Raw genomic sequence first — 22,294 nt, 5'->3', positions numbered from 1 at the left:
GTTATATGAAAACTAGAGGCCCAGTGCATGATTAAATCATGCACGTGTAGGGTCCCCTAGGCCTAACCTGCCATCCAGGCCATATCCACTGCCCCGCAAAGCCTAGCACGCTCCGCGGACACTGCTGGCAGCCTGCTCCCCGCTTTTTTTTTTTTTTTTTAAATATATTTTATTGATTTCTTACAGAGAGGAAGAGAGAGGGATAGAGAGTTAGAAACATTGATGAGAGAGAAACATCGATCAGCTGCCTCCTGCACACTCCCTACTGGGGATGTGCCTGCAACCAAGGTACATGCCCTTGACCGGAATCGAACCTGGGACCTTTCAGTCTGCAGGCCGACGCTCTATCCACTGAGCCAAACCGGTTTCGGCCTGCTCCCCGCTTTTGATGGCAGGGGGTCTGCTGGTGCCGGAGCGGACACACAGCTCCCCGCTTTCGATCGCGGAGGAGCTGGGTGTCTATCCACTGGTGCCGGAGCGGACACCCAGCTCCCCGCTTTTGATGATTGGCGGCAAGATGTGGGCTCGCTGTCCCAGAGGCCCCTTCTATGCCACAGCACAGCCATGGTGCAGATGCTGAGCTCGTGCCGCCGCTGGTGACATGAGCTCAGCGTCCCGCCGGCCCAGTCGGCCACCCCAGCCACCCTAAGTCCCACCACCCTGCGCCTCCTGGCCAATCATGGGCATAGCAAAGGTACGGTCAATTTGAATATTACTCTATTAATAGGTAGGACTAGAGGCCCGGTGTACGAAATTTGTGCATGGGGGGGGGATGTCCCTCAGTCCAGCCTGCAACCTCTCCAATCTGGGATCCCTCTCACAATAAAGGACTGCTGGCTCCCAACTGCTTGCCTGCATCCTTCCTGATTGCCCCTAACCGCTTCTGCCTGCCAGCCTGATCACCCCGTAACCACTCCCCTGCCAGCCTGATTGATGCATAACTGCTCCCCTGCCAGCCTGTTTGTCCCTAACTGCCCTCCCCTTCAGGCCTGGTCACCCCTAACTGCCCTCCCCTGCAGGCCTGTTCCCCCCCAACTGCTCTCCCCTGCAGGCCTGGGTCCCCCCCAACTGCCCTTCCCGGCAGGCCTGGTCACCCCCAACTTCCCTCCTCTGCCAGCCTGGTCACCCCTAACTGCCCTCCCCTGTGGGCTTGATTACCCCAAACTGCCCTCCCTTGCAGGCCTGGTTCCTCCCAACTGCCCTCCCCTGTGGGCTTGATTACCCCAAACTGCCCTCCCTTGCAGGCCTGGTTCCTCCCAACTGCCCTCCCCTGTGGGCTTGATTACCCCAAACTGCCCTCCCTTGCAGGCCTGGTTCCTCCCAACTGCCCTCCCCTGCTGGCCTGATCTCCCACAACTGCCCTCCCTTGCAGGCCTGGTTCCTCCCAACTGCCCTTCCCTGCTGGCCAGCTTGTGGTGGCCGTCTTGTGTCCACATGGGGGCAGCCATCTTGTGTGTTGGAGTGATGGTCAATCTGCATATTACTCCTTTATTAGATAGGATGCCTGCTGGCAACTACTTTAAATGTCCAAACACCTACCTGCACGGTTAAAGTTTATCTCAAGGGACACCTCAGATAAACGCCTCTCCTTTCTCGGACAGAGAGACAGAGAAACATAGAGAGTGACACCGATCCATGCCCCCTATCAGAGATCGAGCCCAAAACCCGGGCCTGTGCCCTGACTGGGAGTGAAACTGGTAACCTTTTGGCATACAGGATGACGTCCAACCACATGAACCACACCAGCCAGGGCAATACTTACCTTTTAATTTGTTTTAATTACAGTTGAAGTGGACTGGTTAAAACTGTGGTACTAAAGTTCTAAGCACAAATTGCAGATTACATAATCTGTTACATTGAATTGAACAGTCCAGAGGTTTATTAAACTACTTGTTTGTGGAAACACGTAGTAGCCACAAAAAGCCATGATTATTGCTTATCTTGTATGTTTGCTTCTGCTTTTTCCTCTGAGAATAATATATCTGGGGACACTACAACCCACATTTTAGTTCTCCAGATTTCTAAGGCCTTACCTGTAGTGTATTTCCACTTAAGAAGTTACGACTAAGATATTCCATTCTGTTCTTTCCTTGGATGCCTGTTCTTTTGCCATGTTTTCTTCTTGAGTAGTTTGCAACCTGGTGTTCCCTTTCCTTTCTTTCTCCCACCTGAGGAGGTTTTTTCTTAGTTGGATACTGGCCAGCTTCGATGGGAATCTCAGCAGATACCACCTGGTCCGGAATAAAAGGAGCAGAAACAGCCTTATAAGATGATAGTTAACAGCCTTGATTCTCAAGAAAGGAATTTGAAGGCTAGCATTAGACTTCATGTCTCTCCTATCACAGAGCTGAGAGATGCCATCTCTTTCTTCTCCCCATAATCAAACCCAGTGTTTGGCTCCATGAAAACGCCTCGCGGCATTATGAAGGGTGCTGATTAAGTCTGCAGAACGCATGACGTTCACGGAAGGAACTATTTTCCCCTTCAATTTTAATACTTTTTTTTTTTTAATATGCTCCATAGGATTGGTGGAGGTCTGCTACCTGGGGAGGAAAGGAAGCCTTTTCCTCATCAGATGAGATCTCTAAGCCGTGGTTGGCGCCGTTCTCCTCCGTCTGAGCGTCTGGTTTCGGGAAGCTCTCGGGAGGTAGATAGCACGACTTCCAATCCAGCTGTACCTGAACAGATCCGTTGGGTTTTCTCGCAGGGTCCGTGAGGTTAAAATCACCTGAGACACACACAGACATTAGTAAGACCTGATCAAATGAAATAGGTAAGTGAGCATTTATCAGCGCCTTGTCTATTGCCTCCATTTTTAAATTTCACCGTATTGTTTACAATTAACATTCATCAAGTAATCATGATGCAACACACTCAGAAGTAACATAGAATGGCCTTGAATATTTATGCTTCCATAGAATATTTACTTCTAATATTCCCTTTAAATATTTGGAGGGGAAGGTGGGTATCCCCAGGTTTCAAGAAAGGGTAGTCAAAGGATGTATGGATAGGTAGAGCTTGCTTGTCACCAGTCACTCAGACAATAAACAGGATCACGTTATCATTGCTGTTACCAAATGCTTGCTATGCCTGAGGCATACAAAGGAAACCATTATCTATACTCAAGTGGTCCTTATTTCTAAAATAACAAAAGCCAAGGAAACTTAAGCAAAACAGCTTTTCCCAAAGGCCAGACTTCTGATTGGTAATGCTGATTTATTTAACAGATGACTCACATTTTATCTTCTCTTTGGCAAAGGATGGCTTGTGAGCAGAAGTGTCAGCCTTTTTGTTTGTTTGTTTGTTTGTTTTTTGTTTGTTTGTTTGTTTAAAGCACTTGTGATATTGGGAGGAGAGAATCCTCACACACTTCCTGGCACATCCAGATGCTTGTTAAACATGCTTGGTATACTGGCTGCATCCATCACACTCCTTAATGAGAGCGTGGATATCCCTGCCTCACCCTTCCAGAGAGTTGACCCTTCCTAGGTGCACCCCATAACCCTGGGTATGAAAGTAAAGTAAGGTAATATGAAGTTAAGCTCCATTTTGGGGGGGAGGGGGTATTTTTAAGAAATTTCCCTTAGTTGTGGTATAGATAGAACTCTTGCTAACTTGTGTCTAATACTTAAAGGAAGGAAGAGAATTACGAGGGAGTATTAAGGACAGTTTATAATCTGATATCTAGTCATGTGCACTAAGAAACAATAGTTCTTAAGTATGGGGAGAGGGGTGGGATGGGAATGGGGGGATGAGGACAAATATGTGACACCTTAATCAATAAAGAAATTAAAAAATAAATAAATAAATAAATAAATAAATAAATAAATAAATAAATAAAAATAGTTCTTAAGTAAAGACAAATACTGGGAAGCATTTCAGAATTGGAAAATGTTTGTTCAGAAATAAAGGCATGACTTCAGGTTGGTGGGTCTACCCACTTGGGAATCTTGCTTTAGTTGTTGAAGCAGAAGAAGCCAATGTTTCCGCTGACTAGTGAAACTCTAAGTCTGCACTGTCGCTTGTGACAACATTCTAGAATCCTTTCAGCAGGTTTTAAGAGAGACTGCTCCAAGCAAGTAATCAAAGAAAACTAGAATTAGGACAGGAAGACAACACTGGGAAAAGACCATAACAATGCAGTAACTTTGAACTCCCACCTTTAATGGATTTGTTTTGTGCAAGAGGCAGCAAGGGCACTTGGACTTTGCCAAGGTAGGAGCCAGATTCTGAGTCTTCATCATCAAAAACGTATATAGACAGGGCCTCCCGTCTCAGATATTGATCCAGGTCAGAAGTCACAAGCACTGGGAATTGAGCCTGGTCTCTAAAGTAGGGATTGTTACTGGCTGGAATGATGGCCGTGTCGTGGTCAGGAAAGGTGAAGAAACGGTACATGGCATACGGACTGGGTTGGGTTCCCAGCCATCGACTCTGGAGGCCACAGCATCTGGTGATTTCCACCTGCAGCTCATTCTGATGCTTCCAAGTCTCTGATCTGGACTGGAGAGATGTTGCTCTTGGATGGAGGAAAAGGGCAACCTAAGAGAGTTGTTGTAGGTCAGTGATGGCGAACCTATGACACGCGTGTCAGCACTGACACGCGTAGCCATTTCTGATGACACGCGGCCGCATGCTGAGGATGAAACATTTGCTGCTCCTGAGGATGAAACATTTGCGAAATAATGTTTTTTTCCTCAAAGTGACACACTACCCGAGTTATGCTCAGTTTTTTGGCGAAGTTTGACACACCAAGCTCAAAAGGTTGCCCATCACTGTTAGGTGAAGCCCAGCACCCTTAATGAGCAAGAGCTCTGACCTAGAGAACTGGGTCACAGAGAAACCTAATCACGTTCACCTGCCTGCAAACTGGCTCTGGCAGATGGCTATCCGAGGGAGATGCTGGCACTCAGGCCTTGTCTTAGAGAATGGAACAGAAAAGCTATTTTGTTCACAGCAGGGAGCTAACTAGCTCCAAGGGCATGGTTTCATTTCAAACTCAGGCTTGACCAAGGAAAGAATCTGAACTACTTGTGGTGTGACAGTTTTTCTCTTCCATTCACATTCAATGGGAGGATGAGCTGATATCATGAGCTGCTGGGATGAGGCTCCTTAGAGGTGCATGGACACATCCTTTTTCTCACCTCATCCTCCTGGGCCCTCCAGGCTCCAAGTACATTGGCTGACAGGTAGGCCTGAGCTTTTTTTCGCTTATTGCATGCCTGTAGGCTGGATCTTATGGGGAAGTGCAGCCTCATCCAGTATTCTAGCACCCCAAAGTCTTCTCCACCAGCTCCTGGGTAGCAGAAAGTATGAAAGGCATGGAGGATACAGATGGTGTGGCGAGGATCAAGAATAAAGGCAAAGGACATGGGAGAGCACCAGAAGAGCAACTATAGACTTTGGGAAATTCTGCATTAGACCCAGGAGCTGTGGGAAGCTGACAGCACTTACCAGTAAGTGTGGCAGAGCCATGGACTCTCTCCACGGTCTCCAGCACCCTGTCAAAGCAAATCCATCCAGCTGCAAGGGTGTGGTGCTCGCTGGCTAGAGCCTGGTGAAGCTCAAGCTGGGCTGAAGCCCCTTGAAGGTAGTGCAAGAAAAGGGAATCTGTCTCTACCACATACTGGGAGGTGAAGTCATAAAGCGGGTGTGGCCCCACAGCTAGTGGGGTACAGTGGGTTTCAAAATCATAGAAGGAATAGGTGCAGAAAGTGGTAGGTTGCGTGTCTTCAGCCTGAGCCAGAGCAGCAGATGTCAGGAAGGCCTGGTGAATGTGCAGTTCCAACAGATTCTCACTTGGATGCAACAGAGAAATGTTCACTTTATCCTCATCTCTATGGGCTGGCAGTGTTTCCAGATATAACGACATCTGTCGGGTACCATAAGCCACATCTTTGAGCTGTGCTAGAGGGGAAAGAAAACTGCCTATCCATTAAAGGGCACGGCGCTCTTTCTTAGAATAAAGGAAGGTGGACAAAAGGAGACTAGAAACCATGGTGGAAGTCCAGGTTGTGATTATTTCAAGAAACCATGTGATTCAAATGGAAAAGCAGCGGAATGACAACCAGGAGCTTTGAATTCTGCTGGCTCAACAACCCAGTATCTCCTTTAGAAGTAAGGCTCAAAAGGAGTAATAGGAAAGTAAACACTAAGCTCAGGAAAACACTGGAGGCACAATTTATTCTACAAATGACATTCTGGCTGACAGCAACGTCCTGTGAATTAATTGGTAATTCCATCAGAGAAGTGCTAGGAACAGAAAATGTGAATATTTCCAAAATGTTGGGCTATTACCCATGGAAAGAACAGCAAGTTGCAGTCATGGTATCTATTGTGTTTACATTGGGCCCCACTAATAAAGGATTCCCCTTCGCCAGCCAGATCAGTCCCAGGTATCTTCATTCTGTTAAGAACTTGACTTCATCATAAGAAGGCAAAGCAATCCCACTTTAAGTTAAAGAGTAATGAAGTAAAAAGTGGAGGAGGACACTTATTGGAAAGAGGTTGAAAATATTGACAATGGAATGCAAAGATATGTAAGACAGTCTAACAAATCTGTGTATTACCTCCCATGTTCAACCAACCAGAAACTTGATATCGGGGAGTATTTGAGTCTTCAGTGTGTTGATGGTGAAGGTCCTATTTAAAGAGTTAAAAGTAGTAGAATAAAAATATTTTGCACACATTAGGATTTCTTCCTGCCCAAAATAAATGGAATACAGAGATTGACAGGGGTTTCTTAATTGATGAGATTAATATAACTCAAGAAAACAAATCTAAAATTTTGCATTACATGACAGAGTTAACAATCTTAGCATATGAAGAAATTCTACAAATCAGTAAAATACTGTTAAGAAATGGATAAAGAACAGAAACAGGCAATTCTCAAAAGAAATAATACAAATAACTGGTAAACATAGGAAAAACTCTGTAGCCTCACCAGTAATGACAGACCTATTAAGTTACAATAAAGGAATCCTTAGAAGTAGATAAGGGTATTTATCCTGCACTGTCCCAGGAGAAAGACCGTGAAACTGAAAGACATGAGAATTTCAATCCAAGGAGGGATTTCCTTTGTTTTATGGCAATGACCTTTTAACAGACTCACCCTGGCAAGGATAAACCACGCCCCAGAATGGCCCACCTCCCTTTACTCTAGCTCCATGCTCACTAAGTAACCTGCTTACTGATTCTGCTTTCCAGAGAGAGGGCTGTCCTGAACAGTGGTTTCAAATATTCTCGTGGCAGCCACTATCACAGATACAACAAACGAACATGCTGGCTTAAATATCAGTCTTCGATGAATTTTGCTTTGTGTCAGTCAGGTCTCTCACCACTGGGTAATAACAAAGCCAATTTTCTTGACATACAAGGCTGAGACCAGGTCCTGGTCAGCAGTGATTGTACTAAATATAGGAAGTACCACATAATGAAATTTGCAGAGGTGTCCAGCCACATGTCCTGTTATGCCAACATCCTCAAACTATAACAAAGAATTTAGAGACGTTTAGAGAGAAATCACATAAAAGGATGATGAGAAATGAGTGATGAAATTCTATTATCTCACAAAAACTGCTATGTAGGCCTGGGTTGAGGCAACAATTTTAAGAGAGGGAATGTTTACACTACCCTGAGGGCCAACGGTGATCTGCTCTCATTCCAAAAATAGATTCAGCAATTGCTGGGCCCTGTTGAAACTCTCCGGAGAAATCAGAGGAAGATGCTGATGTGCTGGAGCAAAAGAAGCTGCTAGCCATGTATTAAAACAACAAAGATGGTAGGATAAAGAACAGGAGGGGTAAGTCATACGCCAAGGACACAGACAGTAGCTGTGTGATGGGTCCCAAGGAGAGGAGAACAAAATACTAAGACTTGCCAGATAGTGGGAGGCCATGGCTTCTTAAAATACCTTCCAGCTGCTTGATACGATTGTTCTTGAGGTCTAGGAGTCTGTTCAGCCTCTCCATTTTTTCATTGTGATCTTGATTCTCATTATCGGCTTTTGTCATCATTGCATCCAGTTCCTCCTGAAACAAAATAATGTCTGAACTTTTCTACCTCAGTGGCCCAGAACTAAAGAGCCCAGATAAAAGCTGGTACTTGCTGGGTAAAAGAGACTCCACTATCTCCTTAGCAGGGCCAATTCAACTACTAGGAAAAAACTTGGATTCCTCACAGACCCCTCTAGGACAGGTAGTGCTATTAGTGCCCTGTGGCGATATTTTCCTGGGACTGGCAAAATTTAAACCCAGCAGGCTCACACCTGCCATTTCCATTTGCCGCCGGCCCCTCCACTGGCTTCTGACGCCAGTGGGCATGTGTGAGGACAGCACTTTCTGTGTTTGCACAGGACCTCAGGTTACCTTGCATCAGCCCTGGAAACTAGGGTCTTGCCTCATTCCCAGTCTGGTAAGTGGTTCCCACGTGCCTATTTCTCTCTCCCCTTCCTGTGCCCTCTCTTCTCGCACCTGATAACACACGTTGATTTTGCGCTGCAGAATAAGCATGTCTCGGGTCTTTTCTAGTTCCAATGTGGTCTCTGCATAGGATATTTGCAACTCACTCAACAAATGGGACAGTTTCTTTTCTTCTTGTTTTTTTTGTTCACAGAGCTGTAGAGGGAAAAGCATAGGAAGAAGGGAGTATAAATATTACAGGTCCAGGAAAAACGATTCTCCATAAAGCAGTTGTTGGTAACAGTAAAATGCCAGCAGCAGAATCTACTCCAAAACGTAAGCGGATGGGTGCAAGTTCACAAGTGCTCTCTCCTAGCTCCTCTTGCTCAGTAGCACTGAGGAAGTTATGCAGCCGCTACTGGCTGTTTGCTCTTCATCTGATCATTTCAAGCCCTCATCTGAAAAATACGTTAAGTTTTTTTTTAACTGTAAAGGGTAGAAAGGAAAAAAGTATGGATTCGGGTTGTAATCCTTTCATTTTTTTCTATAGAGGGAGCTTGCTTGATTGAAGATGCACATACCTCTATCTGAGTGGCCTCCAGGAATAGAGCCGGGGGAGTGGCTGGCTCAGCTTGCCCGTCGGTAGATTGAGAAATTGTGTCTTTATTTTGGAGGATCTCTACTTCCTGCTTCTGTTTCTCAAGCAGGTTGGTGACTTCAAGCTTCAGATCCTTGTTTTGAGCTGGGGAAAAGTAATCCAGAAAGTTGGAACTCTGTAGTTATCAGTAGCCATGGTTAAAGCTGGACCAAGTATAAATCGAATTTCCCACTAATGTTTAATTCATTTTATAAATTTGCCCTGAGAAAAGCAATTCTCTTTTATTTCTCCAAAGGAGTTCCAGCTTATTGACCCAGTAAAATGAGTTGATCTTTGGACTCCAAAAACAAAACAAAAAACCACCAGCAGAACTGTAGAGTAAAAGGTAGAACAACAACAAACAAAAACAGAGCCACTTGACTGGACTGGCTCAGTTCAAAACTTTTTTTTTTTTTCAAAACTTTTTTGACAGCACTATCCAAACCAGTATGCCAACAACTCCTCTCCAACTCCATTTAGACTTCCATCTATTGACTCTCTGTGGCACCCACTCCACACCCACCCGAATCTGGAGGGAGGGTGGGCATTTGTGGGTTTGCGTGTTTAGGGAAGGAAGGTGATCAGCGTTTAGTGTGATCATTCTATTATCATGCATTAAACAGGGGGTTAGATTAGATTACTCTAAGGTCTTTACAAGACTTCACTTGTGCTTCATACCTACTAAGGTCCTCAACATGTGCTCCTAGCTTTATCCTTTTATGGTTCCTGCTTCTAATTGAAAAGAATAATTTTTCTTTTTAAAAACTATTTTTATTGCCGAAACCGGTTTGGCTCAGTGGATAGAGCGTCGGCCTGCGGACTGGGAGGTCCCAGGTTCGATTCCGGTCGAGGGCATGTACCTTGATTGCGGGCACATCCCCAGTGTGGGGTGTGCAGGAAGCGGCTGATCGATGTTTCTCTCTCATCGATGTTTCTAACTCTCTATCCCTCTCCCTTCCTCTCTGTAAAAAAATCAATAAAATATATATTTTTAAATTATTTTTATTTTTTTTAATTACAGTTTATAGTCAATATTATTTTGTACTAATTTCAGGTGTTTAGCATACTGGTTAGATATTCATATACTTTACAAAGTGTTCCCCCTGATATTTCTTAATCCTCATCCAAGGATATTTTTCCATTGATTTTTAGAGAAAGTGGAAAGGAGGGGGAGACAGAGAGAAACATCAATGAGAGACACATCAATTGGTTGCCTCCTGTATGCGCCCTAACCAGAGCTGGGAATCAAGCCGCACTGGTATGTGCCCTTGACTGGAATCGAACCTGGGACCCTTCAGTCCACAGGCTGATGCTCTATCCACTGAGCCAAACCGGTTAGGGCTCCCTCTGATATTTCTAGTACCCAAATGGCACCATACATATTACAATATTTGATTACATATGTTGTACTTTATATAACCATTACCACCTCAATTTTTCTTTCAGTGTGTGTGGCTCTATCTTTTTTGGTGTCATATTTCTTTTCTTTCACTCTCTTATGTGAATATACTAGAGTATTATGAAAGCGAAAATTAATAAGACTAAGGTTTAGGCTAGCAAAAAAAAATGAGGCAAAGGTTTTTTTTGACAGTATTTTAAAATCTTTGAGTCTTTTTTTTCAATCTTTATATTTATTTCACTTTTAAGATATAGTCTGATGCTTAGTCAGTATACACTAATATAAGTATGCTGCAGTAACAAATATGTGTTTTATCTCCGTGGCTTAACACAACAAGGTTAAAGTGTGGGCTCGAGAAGTCCAGTATAGATCAAGAGACATTTTTTCATGTGAGTCTTGGGGATTAATCAGTTGTAATTTTTTGGCTCCAATATTTTGACATGTGGCCTCTGATGCAGTTTATATAAACTATGCAACTCAAATAACTCAGCCAAAAGGACAGGCTGCTGGGCTGCTACTCTGCCTGCCAATTGCCTCCTCAGCCAGGAAACACAGAACTTGTTGTTCTCAATGTGGTGAGCCCTAAACATCTTTGGAGTAACTATCTACTGTGATCCAAGAGTTAGGATAGGAGAAAACAGTAGTGGTAACTAACAGCAATAATTTGCTTCTCAATTTCAGGTATCAAATGCTAAAAATAAAAAAAATAATAAGGCACTCAATCACTTCTAAAATAATTAATAAGAATAAAAGGCAGAGAAATTCATTTTCAATACTTTCAATAAATAAAGAGGCCCTAGCCAGTTTGGCTCCGTGGATAGAGTGTTGGTCTGTGGACTGAAGGGTCATGGGTTTGATTCTGGTCAAGGGCACATGCCCAGATTATGGGCTCGATCCCCCAGTAGGAGGCAAGCAAGAGGCAGCTGATCAATGATTCACTCTCATCATTGATGTTTCTATTTCTATCTTCCTCTCTCTTCCTCTTTGAAGTCAATAAAAATATATTTAATAAATAAATAAAGTGAATGTTTAAAAACATAATAGCCTAGCTGGTGTTGCTCAGTGGTTGAGCACCGATCTATGAACCAGAAGGTCACAGTTCGATTCCCAGTCATGACACCTGCCAGGGTTTTGGGCTTGATCCCCAGTAGGGGGCGTGCAGGAGGCAGGCTGATCGATTATTCACTTTCATTATTGATGTTTCTCTCTCTCTCTCTCTCTCTCTCATTCTCCCTTCTTCTCTGAAATAAGTGTAAAAAAGTACATATATGTGTGTGTGTGTGTGTGTGTATGTGTGTGTATATAGTTATAAACATAATAAATTAAGAATTGGCATCCTCTCAAATGGAAAGTCATTATGTAGAAAAAAGGGTAAGTGTGAGGTAGGTGGTGTGCTTTCTGGATTATAAAGCTGATCCTCATTGCCAGTGTTCTTATTCTAGTTATCTATGACCAACTGAGGGATTAGAGAAATGCTGACCCAAGTTCCTTTCTCCCCAGCCAGATGCAAAGGATGCCTCATTTGAGACAGCTCTGCAAGACCCAACCTACCTGTCACTCTGGACAGCTGAAGTAAGACTTCTCTCTTCTCCTCCAGCTCAGCATCCAGCTGATGCTGCAACTGAGAGACTTTCTGCTGTAGCTGTTCTCCTCCAAGGTCTTTGCTCCACTGAGGAGGGTTACTGCTGTCCAGCATGCTGAACCCGAGAAGAAGTAAGGAAGGAGGGGGGATTTGTCAGATGGATACTCAAAGGTGTTTGATAAAATGTCTTTGTTACACAGTCTCAGCATCTCCTGGGCCTAGTTCACCGTTCACTGCCCTACATGTTTTGTTTTGTTTTTTTCTGCCCCTGCTTTATCTGTAACTGTCAGTTACCAACTGCCATGGAACTTTGGGTCCTATTGACTTCTTTAACATTACTTCTGTTTAGGCCTCAAATATCCCACTGGGCAAACAACCCAAATTACATCTATTTCCCGAGGAACTTCCCTAGCATGACGGCTTTCTTTAGTCGGGAAACTGTGTACCAGGACATTCTCAGGCCTGCTGGATTAAAATGAGGAACAAAATAGTCCTCTTTTCCTCACTCTATTCCTCTATCTACCATCACCAATGGCTAGTTTAGAGAATACTTGCCTTTGAACTAGAACATAAATTACGACACTGAGCCCAGTCGGTGTGGCTCAGTGGTTGAATATCAACCTATAAACCAGGAGGTTACGGTTCAATTCCTGGTCAGGGCCCCATCCCTTGTGGGGGGCGTGCAGGAGGCAGCCAATCAATACTTCTCTCTCATCATTAACGTTTCTATCTCTCTTTCCCTCTCCCTCTCTGAAATCAATTAAAAAATATTTTAAAAGGTAGGAATGAATAGTTTCAACTTTTCGGTGACTGTACCCTGCAAACACCATTGTATCTAGCTGTCAGGGCAGACCAATTTTGGGTTTGTTTGTTTGTTTTGTTACTCCTCATCCGATGATATTTTTACCATTGATTTTTAGTGAGAGTGGAAGGGAAGGGGAAGGGGGAGAGAGAGAGGTAAGAGAGAAAAACATCAGTGTGAGAGAGACACCGCGATTGGCTGCCTCAAACAAGCACCACAACAGGGGCCAGGGAACAAACCTGCAACCCAGATAGGTGCCCTTGACCAGGAAGCGAACCCGAGACCCTTAGGCTCTTGGGCTGACACTCGACCTGCACCACTCCGGCCAGGGCAGGGCAGACCCATTTTGAATGTAAAACACACATGGCCAGTCCTTGGTGTTTACACAAGTGGAGTGATATTGATAAACTGTTATTTCTGCTTATGTCTTTTTTTTCCTATGTATCACTTTAATAAATGTGGTCTACAAACAACTGGCTTAGGCTAATATTAAGAGTTCTTGGCACTTCCTGACCATACATTCGATGACGGTCCAAGAAGATAATGTTCTGAATGATGAAGGGAAGAGGCCAATAGTAGTGTTTGTAACAGGGAAACTTCAACGTGGATAATCCCCACACTACCTCATTTCACTGAGTTGAAAAGCATCAGTTGTTCCTAGGATGCCCCCATACAACTTCCCCAATATACCCTCTTCTGCCTTTAACTGAATCAGAAGGCACATTTGATTTTTATTAATTCTAGGTATTTTTAATTCCAAATAGGAAATGCATGAATGTATGTGTGCTGTGAAAAAGTAAAATGATGTGGAAGTACGTAGAATAAAAATGAAGGTGCCTCTTTGCCCTACTCTAATCCTTTTGGGTCAGAGTTAATATATTCTTTTGCAACTAGATTTTTCTTTTAATAATAGGCATATAGGTCTACAGCATTTTTGTTTGTTTTGTTAATCCTCACCCAAGGATATTTTTCCATTGGTTTTTAGAGAGAGTGGAAGGGAGGGGAGAGACAGAGAGAGAAACATCGATGTGAGAGAGACACATTGATTGGTTGCCTCCCACACGAGTCCTGACCAGGGCCGGGGATAGAGCCTGCAATCAAGATATGTGCTCTTTGACTGGAATTCAACCCGGGGTTCTTCAGTCCAGAGGCCGACGCTCTACCCACTGAGCCAAACTGGCTAAGGCTACATCATTTTTAATAGCTTCATCAGATTTTTTAAAATTTATTTTTATTGTTGAAAGTATTACAGATGTCTCCTTTTCCTGCTCCCCCGCTCCCATTGACTCCATCCACCCTGCTCCCGCCTCCCCACCCCCAGGCCTTCACCACATTATTGTCTGTGTCCATGGGTTATGCATATATGCATATAAATTCTTTGGTTAATCTCTGCTTGCCCCCTGCATCCCCCCTTCCCAGCTTCACCATATTTTATTGTGGGAATGCAAAATGGTTTATTTAAGTCAATCCCTATCAAAATTTGGGTGGTTTCAATTATTTTTTACTATTATTAACAATGCAGCCTGGCTGGTGTTGCTCAGTGGTTGTTGGATTCTGGTGTTGCTCAGAATCTAACTAGGAGGTCAAGGTTAGATTCCCAGTCAGGGCAAATACCCTGGTTGCAGGCTTGATCCCCAGTAGGGGGCATGCAGGAGGCAGCCTATCAATGATTCTCTTCCTCTCCCTTCCTTTCTGAAATCAATAAAACTAAAAAAAATGCAGCAATTAACATTCTTATTATACAATATCTTTGCATATACATATAATAAGATTTCTTTTGTTTTGATTAAAAAAAATGGAATTGCTGGCACAAAAGATATACAGAGGTTTAACATTTTGGTAGATAGTATCAAGTTCCCTTGCAAAAACACTGTGCTGACCTATATTCTCACTAACAGTATTGAGTACCAGTTTCCCCATATCCTTGTCAACTATGTATTATTTTTACAATTAGGAAGGCACCTTTCTATAATCATCTTTTATAACAAACAATGCACTGGGACCCAAATGTGGTACTCACTTTTCTAAGAGTTTGTTATAGTTGTCATTCAGCAATTTTCGTTCTTTTTCCAAATCATCAACTCTTTCCTGAAACTAAGAATGATAGTAGAGTGACAGATAAAATTTTAAAAGATATTGTCTTGCACAAGATTTCCCTTTTCTGTTTCAGGGTGGAGCTTGGGTGGGAGGTTTTCTACATTCACCTCCAATGTCTATGAGGAGACACTCAACTAGGAAGACGTGAACCAATTAAAGATAGGATAGAAACTTTCCTTGGAATTAATGAAGATTATCCAAAGTAAATGATCATGGTGTCTGCGTTTCTACTGTTAGGGAAGCAGCAGAACACTATAAAAGAGCAAAGACTTTGGAGAACAGACATAAGTATAAATCCCAGTATTCCCCTAATATTATCATCTTGAGCAAATTATTTAACCACTTAGAGCCTCATGTTTCTCATTTGAAAAAATGAAATATCCATAGTGCTGCTAAGATACACTTTTTAACATCTTTAAAATTAGAACATAACTTACAATTAATGGTATCTTTTGATCATCATTATTTACCTCCTTCAATGTTATCTGCAGGATGGACACGTCTTCCAGTTGACTCTTCAGGCTCACAGCCTTCTTGCTCTCTTCCTTCAGCTCTGCCCTCAGCTCATTCACTTGGCTGAGGAGGGCATCATGGGTTGTACTCAGGATCCCCTGGTTCTGGGGCAAAAGGGAAGGTGCTCTGGGAATGGTCATATCACTCACCAGGAGTGGACTCAAGAGACCAGCCTTCCTGTCACTCCCTAATGGATGTCACAAAGAATGGCTTTGATTAACAGCATGTTATATTTGCAGTGTAAAGCGGCCTTGTTTTTCACCCTAGCATTTTCCAGGAAGTATTGTTTCCCTGTTAGTGAGGATTTCCCACTCTGATAAACTGTAATTCATAATTGGAGCCTTAATTTTCCCAAGGTTCAAATTAAACCCTGGCTCTACGTGAAGCACCACCTTTCACAGCTGCCTTTGTTGTCTAAGCCATTTGAATGCTTTTTATGATGATATACTTCTCCCCTTGCACCCAGCAAAATGACATGTTAATTCTAGAAGTTAAGCGTGCATTTGTTGGTGGACACCTCTGTTGAGGAACTCTGCCTTAGTGACTCTTAAGCACGAACACTCCCCCAGCTTCATCTGTACCCCACTCTCAGGAGTGAAGAGGGCCAAATACTTAATAGCACCAGAGAAGATTTGCAATGTTGTTATCATATCTTACCATCTCACACATGCTAAAAGACTACTCTTAGGAATTTATGAGTCAATGCTATAATTCTCTCTAGCAATAGGTTCAAAAATACTCTTCTAAATATTTCTCAACTCAGCTCTCATATTTCAATTTTTTTTTTTTTTTTTGAAACAGTGCAACAAGTAGCTTCTGATAATAGTAGTAGTATCGTTTTTCTTAACAGAAATGTGTGCGGTATGTGACACAATCACTTTGATTTAGTTGGCTAAATTCTGGTGTCACGTTGCTTGAATATGAATCCAGAATTCTTTGGGTTTCATTACTCTGATTGATCAGAAACAGAGATTCAAGGAATCCTTATTTTTTTTTTTTTTTTTTTTTTTTTTTGCATTTCTTTTTTTTTTATTTTTTTTTATTTTTTTTTATTTTTATTTATTTATTTATTTTTTTAAATTTCTTTATTGATTAAGGTGTCACATATTTGTCCTCATCCCCCCATTCCCATCCCACCCCTCTCCCCACGCATGCCCCAATCCCCTGCTGAACTTAACCGTTGGATAGGCTTATATGCATGCATACAGGTCCTTTGGTTGAACTCTCCCCCTCCCCCCACCCTCCCCCTACCCTCCCCTATCCTCCCTCTGAGGCCCGATAGTCCGATCGATGCCTCCTTGCTTCTGGTTCTGTTCTTGTTCCTCAGTCTATGTTGTTCATCATTTCCTCTAGATGAACGAGATCAAATGTCACTAGATATATACTAATAAGAACTGAATGTGAGACGAGCAATAATATTTATGCTGACAGGCAAATGAATCAATCTGTAGCGAGCTTCCCCCTGGACCAACAGTTCTTTTGAGACCCAATTTCGATGTCCAGTAGTTCCTTATGTGTACATGTCAGCACTGACCCCTCAGCTCTGGATGGTGGACAAATGGTGGTAACGGAGGTCCGACTCCCTCTGGTTTGGTCTCGGCAGAGCCCAGGGGCACGGCGTCACCTGGACTAAGGGGCACGTGGCCTCACCCATACCCAAGGGGCGCGTGGTCTCACCCGGACCCGGATGGATCCAGGGGCGCACGGCCTCACCCGGACCCAGGATCTGGCTTCACCCGTACCCAGGGACGCTTGGCCTCTCCCAGACCCAGGGGCACGTGGCCTCACCCGGGCTTAGTTGCACAAGGCCTCACCTGGATCCAGGGACACATGGTCTCTCCCGGACCCAGGGACGCTTGGCCTCTCCCAGACCCAGGGCCACTTGGGCTCACCCGGGCCTAGGTGCACGAGGCCTCATCCGGATCCAGGGACGCATGGTCTCACCCGGACCCAGGGACACTTGGCCTCTCCCAGACCCAGGGGCATGTGGCCTCACCCGGGCCTAGGTTCACGAGGCCTCACTCGGATCCAGGGACACATGGTCTCACCCAGACCCAGGAACGTTTGGCCACTCCCAGACCCAGGGCCACTTGGGCTCACCCGGGCCTAGGTGCACGAGGCCTCATTCGGATCCAGGGACACATGGTCTCACCCGGACCCAGGGACACTTGGCCTCTCCCAGACCCAGGGCCACTTGGGCTCACCCGGGCCTAGGTGCACGAGGCCTCACCCGGATCCAGGGACACATGGTCTCACCCGGACCCAGGGACGCTTGGCCTCTCCCCGACCCAGGGCCACTTGGGCTCACCCCGGCCTAGGTGCACGAGGCCTCACCCGGATCCAGGGACACATGGTCTCACCCGGACCCAGGAACGTTTGGCCACTCCCAGACCCAGGGCCACTTGGGCTCACCCGGGCCTAGGTGCACGAGGCCTCACCCAGATCCAGGGACACATGGTCTCACCCGGACCCAGGGACGCTTGGCCTCTCCCAGACCCAGGGCCACTTGGGCTCACCCGGGCCTAGGTGCACGAGGCCTCACCCGGATCCAGGGACACATGGTCTCACCCGGACCCAGGGACGCTTGGCCTCTCCCCGACCCAGGGCCACTTGGGCTCACCCGGGCCTAGGTGCACGAGGCCTCACCCAGATCCTGGGACACATGGTCTCACCCGGACCCAGGGACACTTGGCCTCTCCCAGACCCAGGGCCACTTGGGCTCACCCGGGCCTAGGTGCACGAGGCCTCATCCGGATCCAGGGACGCATGGTCTCACCCGGACCCAGGGACGCTTGGCCTCTCCCAGACCCAGGGCCACTTGGGCTCACCCGGGCCTAGGTGCACGAGGCCTCATCCGGATCCAGGGACGCATGGTCTCGTCCGGACCCAGGGACGCTTGGCCTCTCCCAGACCCAGGGCCACTTGGGCTCACCCGGGCCTAGGTGCACGAGGCCTCATCCGGATCCTGGGACACATGGTCTCACCCGGACCCAGGGATGCTTGGCCTCTCCCAGACCCAGGGCCACTTGGGCTCACCCGGGCCTAGGTGCACGAGGCCTCACCCGGATCCAGGGACACATGGTCTCACCCGGACCCAGGGACGCTTGGCCTCTCCCCGACCCAGGGCCACTTGGGCTCACCCGGGCCTAGGTGCACGAGGCCTCACCCGGATCCAGGGACACATGGTCTCACCCGGACCCAGGGATGCTTGGCCTCTCCCAGACCCAGGGCCACTTGGGCTCACCCGGACCTAGGTGCACGAGGCCTCACCCAGATCCTGGGACACATGGTCTCACCCGGACCCAGGGCCACTTGGCCTCTCCCAGACCCAGGGCCACTTGGGCTCACCCGGGCCTAGGTGCACGAGGCCTCATCCGGATCCAGGGACGCATGGTCTCACCCGGACCAGGAACGCTTGGCCTCTCCCCGACCCAGGGCCACTTGGGCTCACCCGGGCCTAGGTGCACGAGGCCTCATCCGGATCCAGGGACTCATGGTCTCACCCGGACCCAGGATCGCTTGGCCTCTCACAGACCCAGGGCCACTTGGGCTCACCCGGGCCTAGGTGCACAAGGCCTCACCCGGATCCAGGGACACATGGTCTCACCCGGACCCAGGGACGCTTGGCCTCTCCCAGACCCAGGGCCACTTGGGCTCACCCGGGCCTAGGTGCACAAGGCCTCACCCGGATCCAGGGACACATGGTCTCACCCGGACCCAGGGACGCTTGGCCTCTCCCAGACCCAGGGCCACTTGGGCTCACCCGGGCCTAGGTGCACAAGGCCTCACCCGGCTCCAGGGACACATGGTCTCACCCGGACCCAGGGACGCTTGGCCTCTCCCAGACCCAGGGCCACTTGGGCTCACCCGGGCCTAGGTGCACGAGGCTTCATCCGGATCCAGGGACGCATGGTCTCGTCCGGACCCAGGGACCCTTGGCCTCTCCCAGACCCAGGGCCACTTGGGCTCACCCGGGCCTAGGTGCACGAGGCCTCACCCGGATCCAGGGACACATGGTCTCACCCGGACCCAGGGACGCTTGGCCTCTCCCAGACCCAGGGCCACTTGGGCTCACCCGGGCCTAGGTGCACGCGGCCTCACCCGGATCCAGGGACACATGGTCTCGCCTGGAACCAGGGGTGTGTGGGCTCTCCCAGACCCAGGGGCGCTTGGCCTCGCCCGGGCACGGGATCCAGCGTCATCCGGGTCCAGGGGCACTTGGCCTCACCCGGACCCGGAGTCCGGCCTCACCTGGACCCAGGGGCATGTGGCCTCACCTAGACTCAGGGACGTGAGGCCTCACTTGTACCCAGAGGCGTGTGACCACACCCGAACCCAGAGGCGCGCAACCCCGCCCGCACCCGGGTCTCAGCGGGGCCCCGTCTTCCCGATCCCAATTCCTGCCGGTCAATCCCCCCTCAGCAATTCCCCTGGCCATCCTTCCAGAGCTCCAGTATGGCTGCTGAAGAACTCGTCAGGCGGCGGCTCGGCGAAGCTCCGGTGCACCCGGTGCATGGCGGTGGGCCAGTCTGGCGTCGCTGCGTCGGCCCTTGGTTCTGCATCGGTGGCCGGTCGCCGAGCATGCGCACCTGGCCGCTTCTGGGGCGTTGAGATTCTTGACGGACTCAGAGGTCAGCAAGCGCGGAGTCTCCCACCCCATGTCTCATAGGGGCTCGTCTGTCCGTACTTGGCTGTCAGTGGAGCCGTCCCCTCAGCTGGAGACCGCCGGGGGAACTGCGCCGAGCACGTTCCAGGCCGCTGTTGTATCGCCTGAGCCATAGTTCTTTTGTGTCGCCTGAGCTGTAGTTCTTAAAGTGTGGTCTTTGGGTCACCGGCATCAGCATCATCCCACATACCCCTCTTTTATTCTAGTTGTAGAGCATCTACTCAGCCAGCCCTATGGTGGTCTTGGATGGTGTCTGCTCTGCTCTCTTGTCGTAGTCTCAAAGTTGTTGTGGTAGGCAACAATCAGGCTTCCGCCCTATGCCTCCATCTTGGTCCTCCTTTGTATAGTTAAGTCTTGATTGTTGTTGGTGTCACTGGGGGGGCGCTCTTTGTCTATAAAGGAAGAGTTGCTGTGCAGGAGACACGTTTATGGGCCGGGTCTTGGTGCAGCAAAGCTTTGGCGCTCACTGAATATTCCCGTTGAATGTGTCCCTTATACACGTGGTTGAAATCTGGTGTCATCTCCCACAGACCACTAGATGCCCTCGTTTCTGGGTCTCCAATGGGGTGTAGATCAGCTACTGCCTTAGGCACTCAGCAAGGATTACAGCAAAAACTGTAGTTTCTTCCTCCTGTCTGAGTGGCCCTGGAGGAGTCCGACTAGAACAGCAGATCATCTGGTCCGCTGCCAGAGGGCAAGCCACCCACATGCATAAGCCGTTGCTTGGGGCGCAGGTGTGCCTGCAAGACTTGCGGGGCAGGTCTTCAAAACGTGCGGGGCGGGTCCCAGGGCGGGGCCGGTCTCAGGGCAGGGCGGGGTCTTAGGGCGGGGAGGGGTCTCAGGGCGCCAACAGGCCATGGCGCGGCGAACCGCAATGGCTAGAAGTCTGCTCCTTCTGCCTTCCACGTTTCTAAGCCCCCTCATTCCGCACTCCAGCGCAGCAAACACTGATTGCTGGGCGCACCTCCGCAAGAGTCCCGCCTCTCCCCGCAGGCATCTGGGTCTCCCGCGCGTCCCCAGAAGCTGGGTTTCAGGGTGATGGGGAGCTAATCTCCCCTAGGGTTGGAACAAAAGCCGCGTGTCCCTTCCCCCACCACCAGCCCGACCCACGCGCCTCCGCACCTCATCCCCTCTGATTTCGCTGGTTTCCTCTTCCCTCTTAGCTGTAAATCTACCATTCAGCCATCTCTCCTGTAGTTCTGGGTGGCAGACGCTCTGTCCTCCAGTCGTGCCCCGGAAATTGCTGTGCGTAGTGCAGTTCGCAGTTCATTTGTTTAACTTTGCCGCCTTCTTGGTTCTCCTCTGTCAAAATGGCTAGAGGACTTGAATGTAAGATGGGAAATCCTAAGAATCCTCCAAATCGGTGTTGGCGGCCTCCGGGGCCCCGAGGATCTCCCTGGGCAGCTCGGGCAGCTCGGTGGCGCGGATGAGCCCCTCCTCGCGACCCGGACCCCAAGGAGAAAGAGGGAGGGGAGCCCGCGGCCCCGCCCTCCCCCTGGGGCACAGGCCCCAGCCCCAGGCACTCGAAGGCCACCTCAAGGAATCCTTATTAAGTACCTTCTGGAGCAGAGTTTCATATGCCTGAAAGAAAAAAATAAGTATTATTCTATTGATATATCAACTTGATTTTCATTTTGATGTTTATAACACAAATGTTTAAATATTTATTTTTATTTTTTAAAAATATGTATTTTATTGATTTTTTACAGAGAGGAAGGGAGAGGGATAGAGAGCTAGAAACATCAATGAGAGAGAAACATCGACCAGCTGCCTCCTGCACACCCCCTACCGGGAATGTGCCCGCAACCAAGGTACATGCCCTTGACCAGAATCGAACCTGGGACCTTACAGTCCACAGGCCGACGCTCTATCCACTGAGCCAAACCGGTTTTGGCTAAATATTTATTTTTTAAATCATTATTAAAAATCCCATACATCAACTCATTTGAGTACCTGGTTACTAATTGCTAATACTATCCCCCTGTGCTAGCTTGCCATATTGTCTATGAATCTAATAGACCACAACATTAAAAAAAAAAAAATGGAAAAAAAAAAAATGAAATGCCCTGGCTGGTATGTCCCAATGATTAGAGCGTCAGCCCGTGCACCTAAGGGTCACAGGCTCGACTCTGGGTCAAGGGCATGTACCTGGGTTGCAGGTTTGATCCCCGCCCCTGTAGGTCAGGAGGCAACCAATAA

General features: G+C 47.6%; 1 protein-coding gene across 1 annotated transcript in view; it reads right to left on the bottom strand.

Moving 5' to 3' along the window:
- The window catches only part of RPGRIP1 (RPGR interacting protein 1), a 31,076-nt gene extending 18,784 nt beyond the window's left edge, over positions 1–12,292 (bottom strand). Inside the window, 10 exon segments of the mRNA XM_028136773.2 lie at positions 2,034–2,231; positions 2,544–2,728; positions 4,161–4,542; positions 5,145–5,296; positions 5,455–5,907; positions 7,880–8,030; positions 8,472–8,615; positions 8,981–9,141; positions 11,987–12,167; positions 12,170–12,292. Coding sequence (XP_027992574.2) covers positions 2,034–2,231; positions 2,544–2,728; positions 4,161–4,542; positions 5,145–5,296; positions 5,455–5,907; positions 7,880–8,030; positions 8,472–8,615; positions 8,981–9,141; positions 11,987–12,167; positions 12,170–12,226 — 2,064 coding nt within the window. The 5' untranslated portion in view covers positions 12,227–12,292.
- Positions 12,293–22,294: the final 10,002 nt, after the last annotated feature.

The sequence above is a fragment of the Eptesicus fuscus genome, chromosome 5 (assembly GCF_027574615.1).
Source record: "Eptesicus fuscus isolate TK198812 chromosome 5, DD_ASM_mEF_20220401, whole genome shotgun sequence".
Classification (NCBI taxonomy): Eukaryota; Metazoa; Chordata; class Mammalia; order Chiroptera; family Vespertilionidae; genus Eptesicus; species Eptesicus fuscus.
Note: the sequence above shows the minus strand (reverse complement) of the source record. Positions and strands in the feature narration are given on the sequence as shown.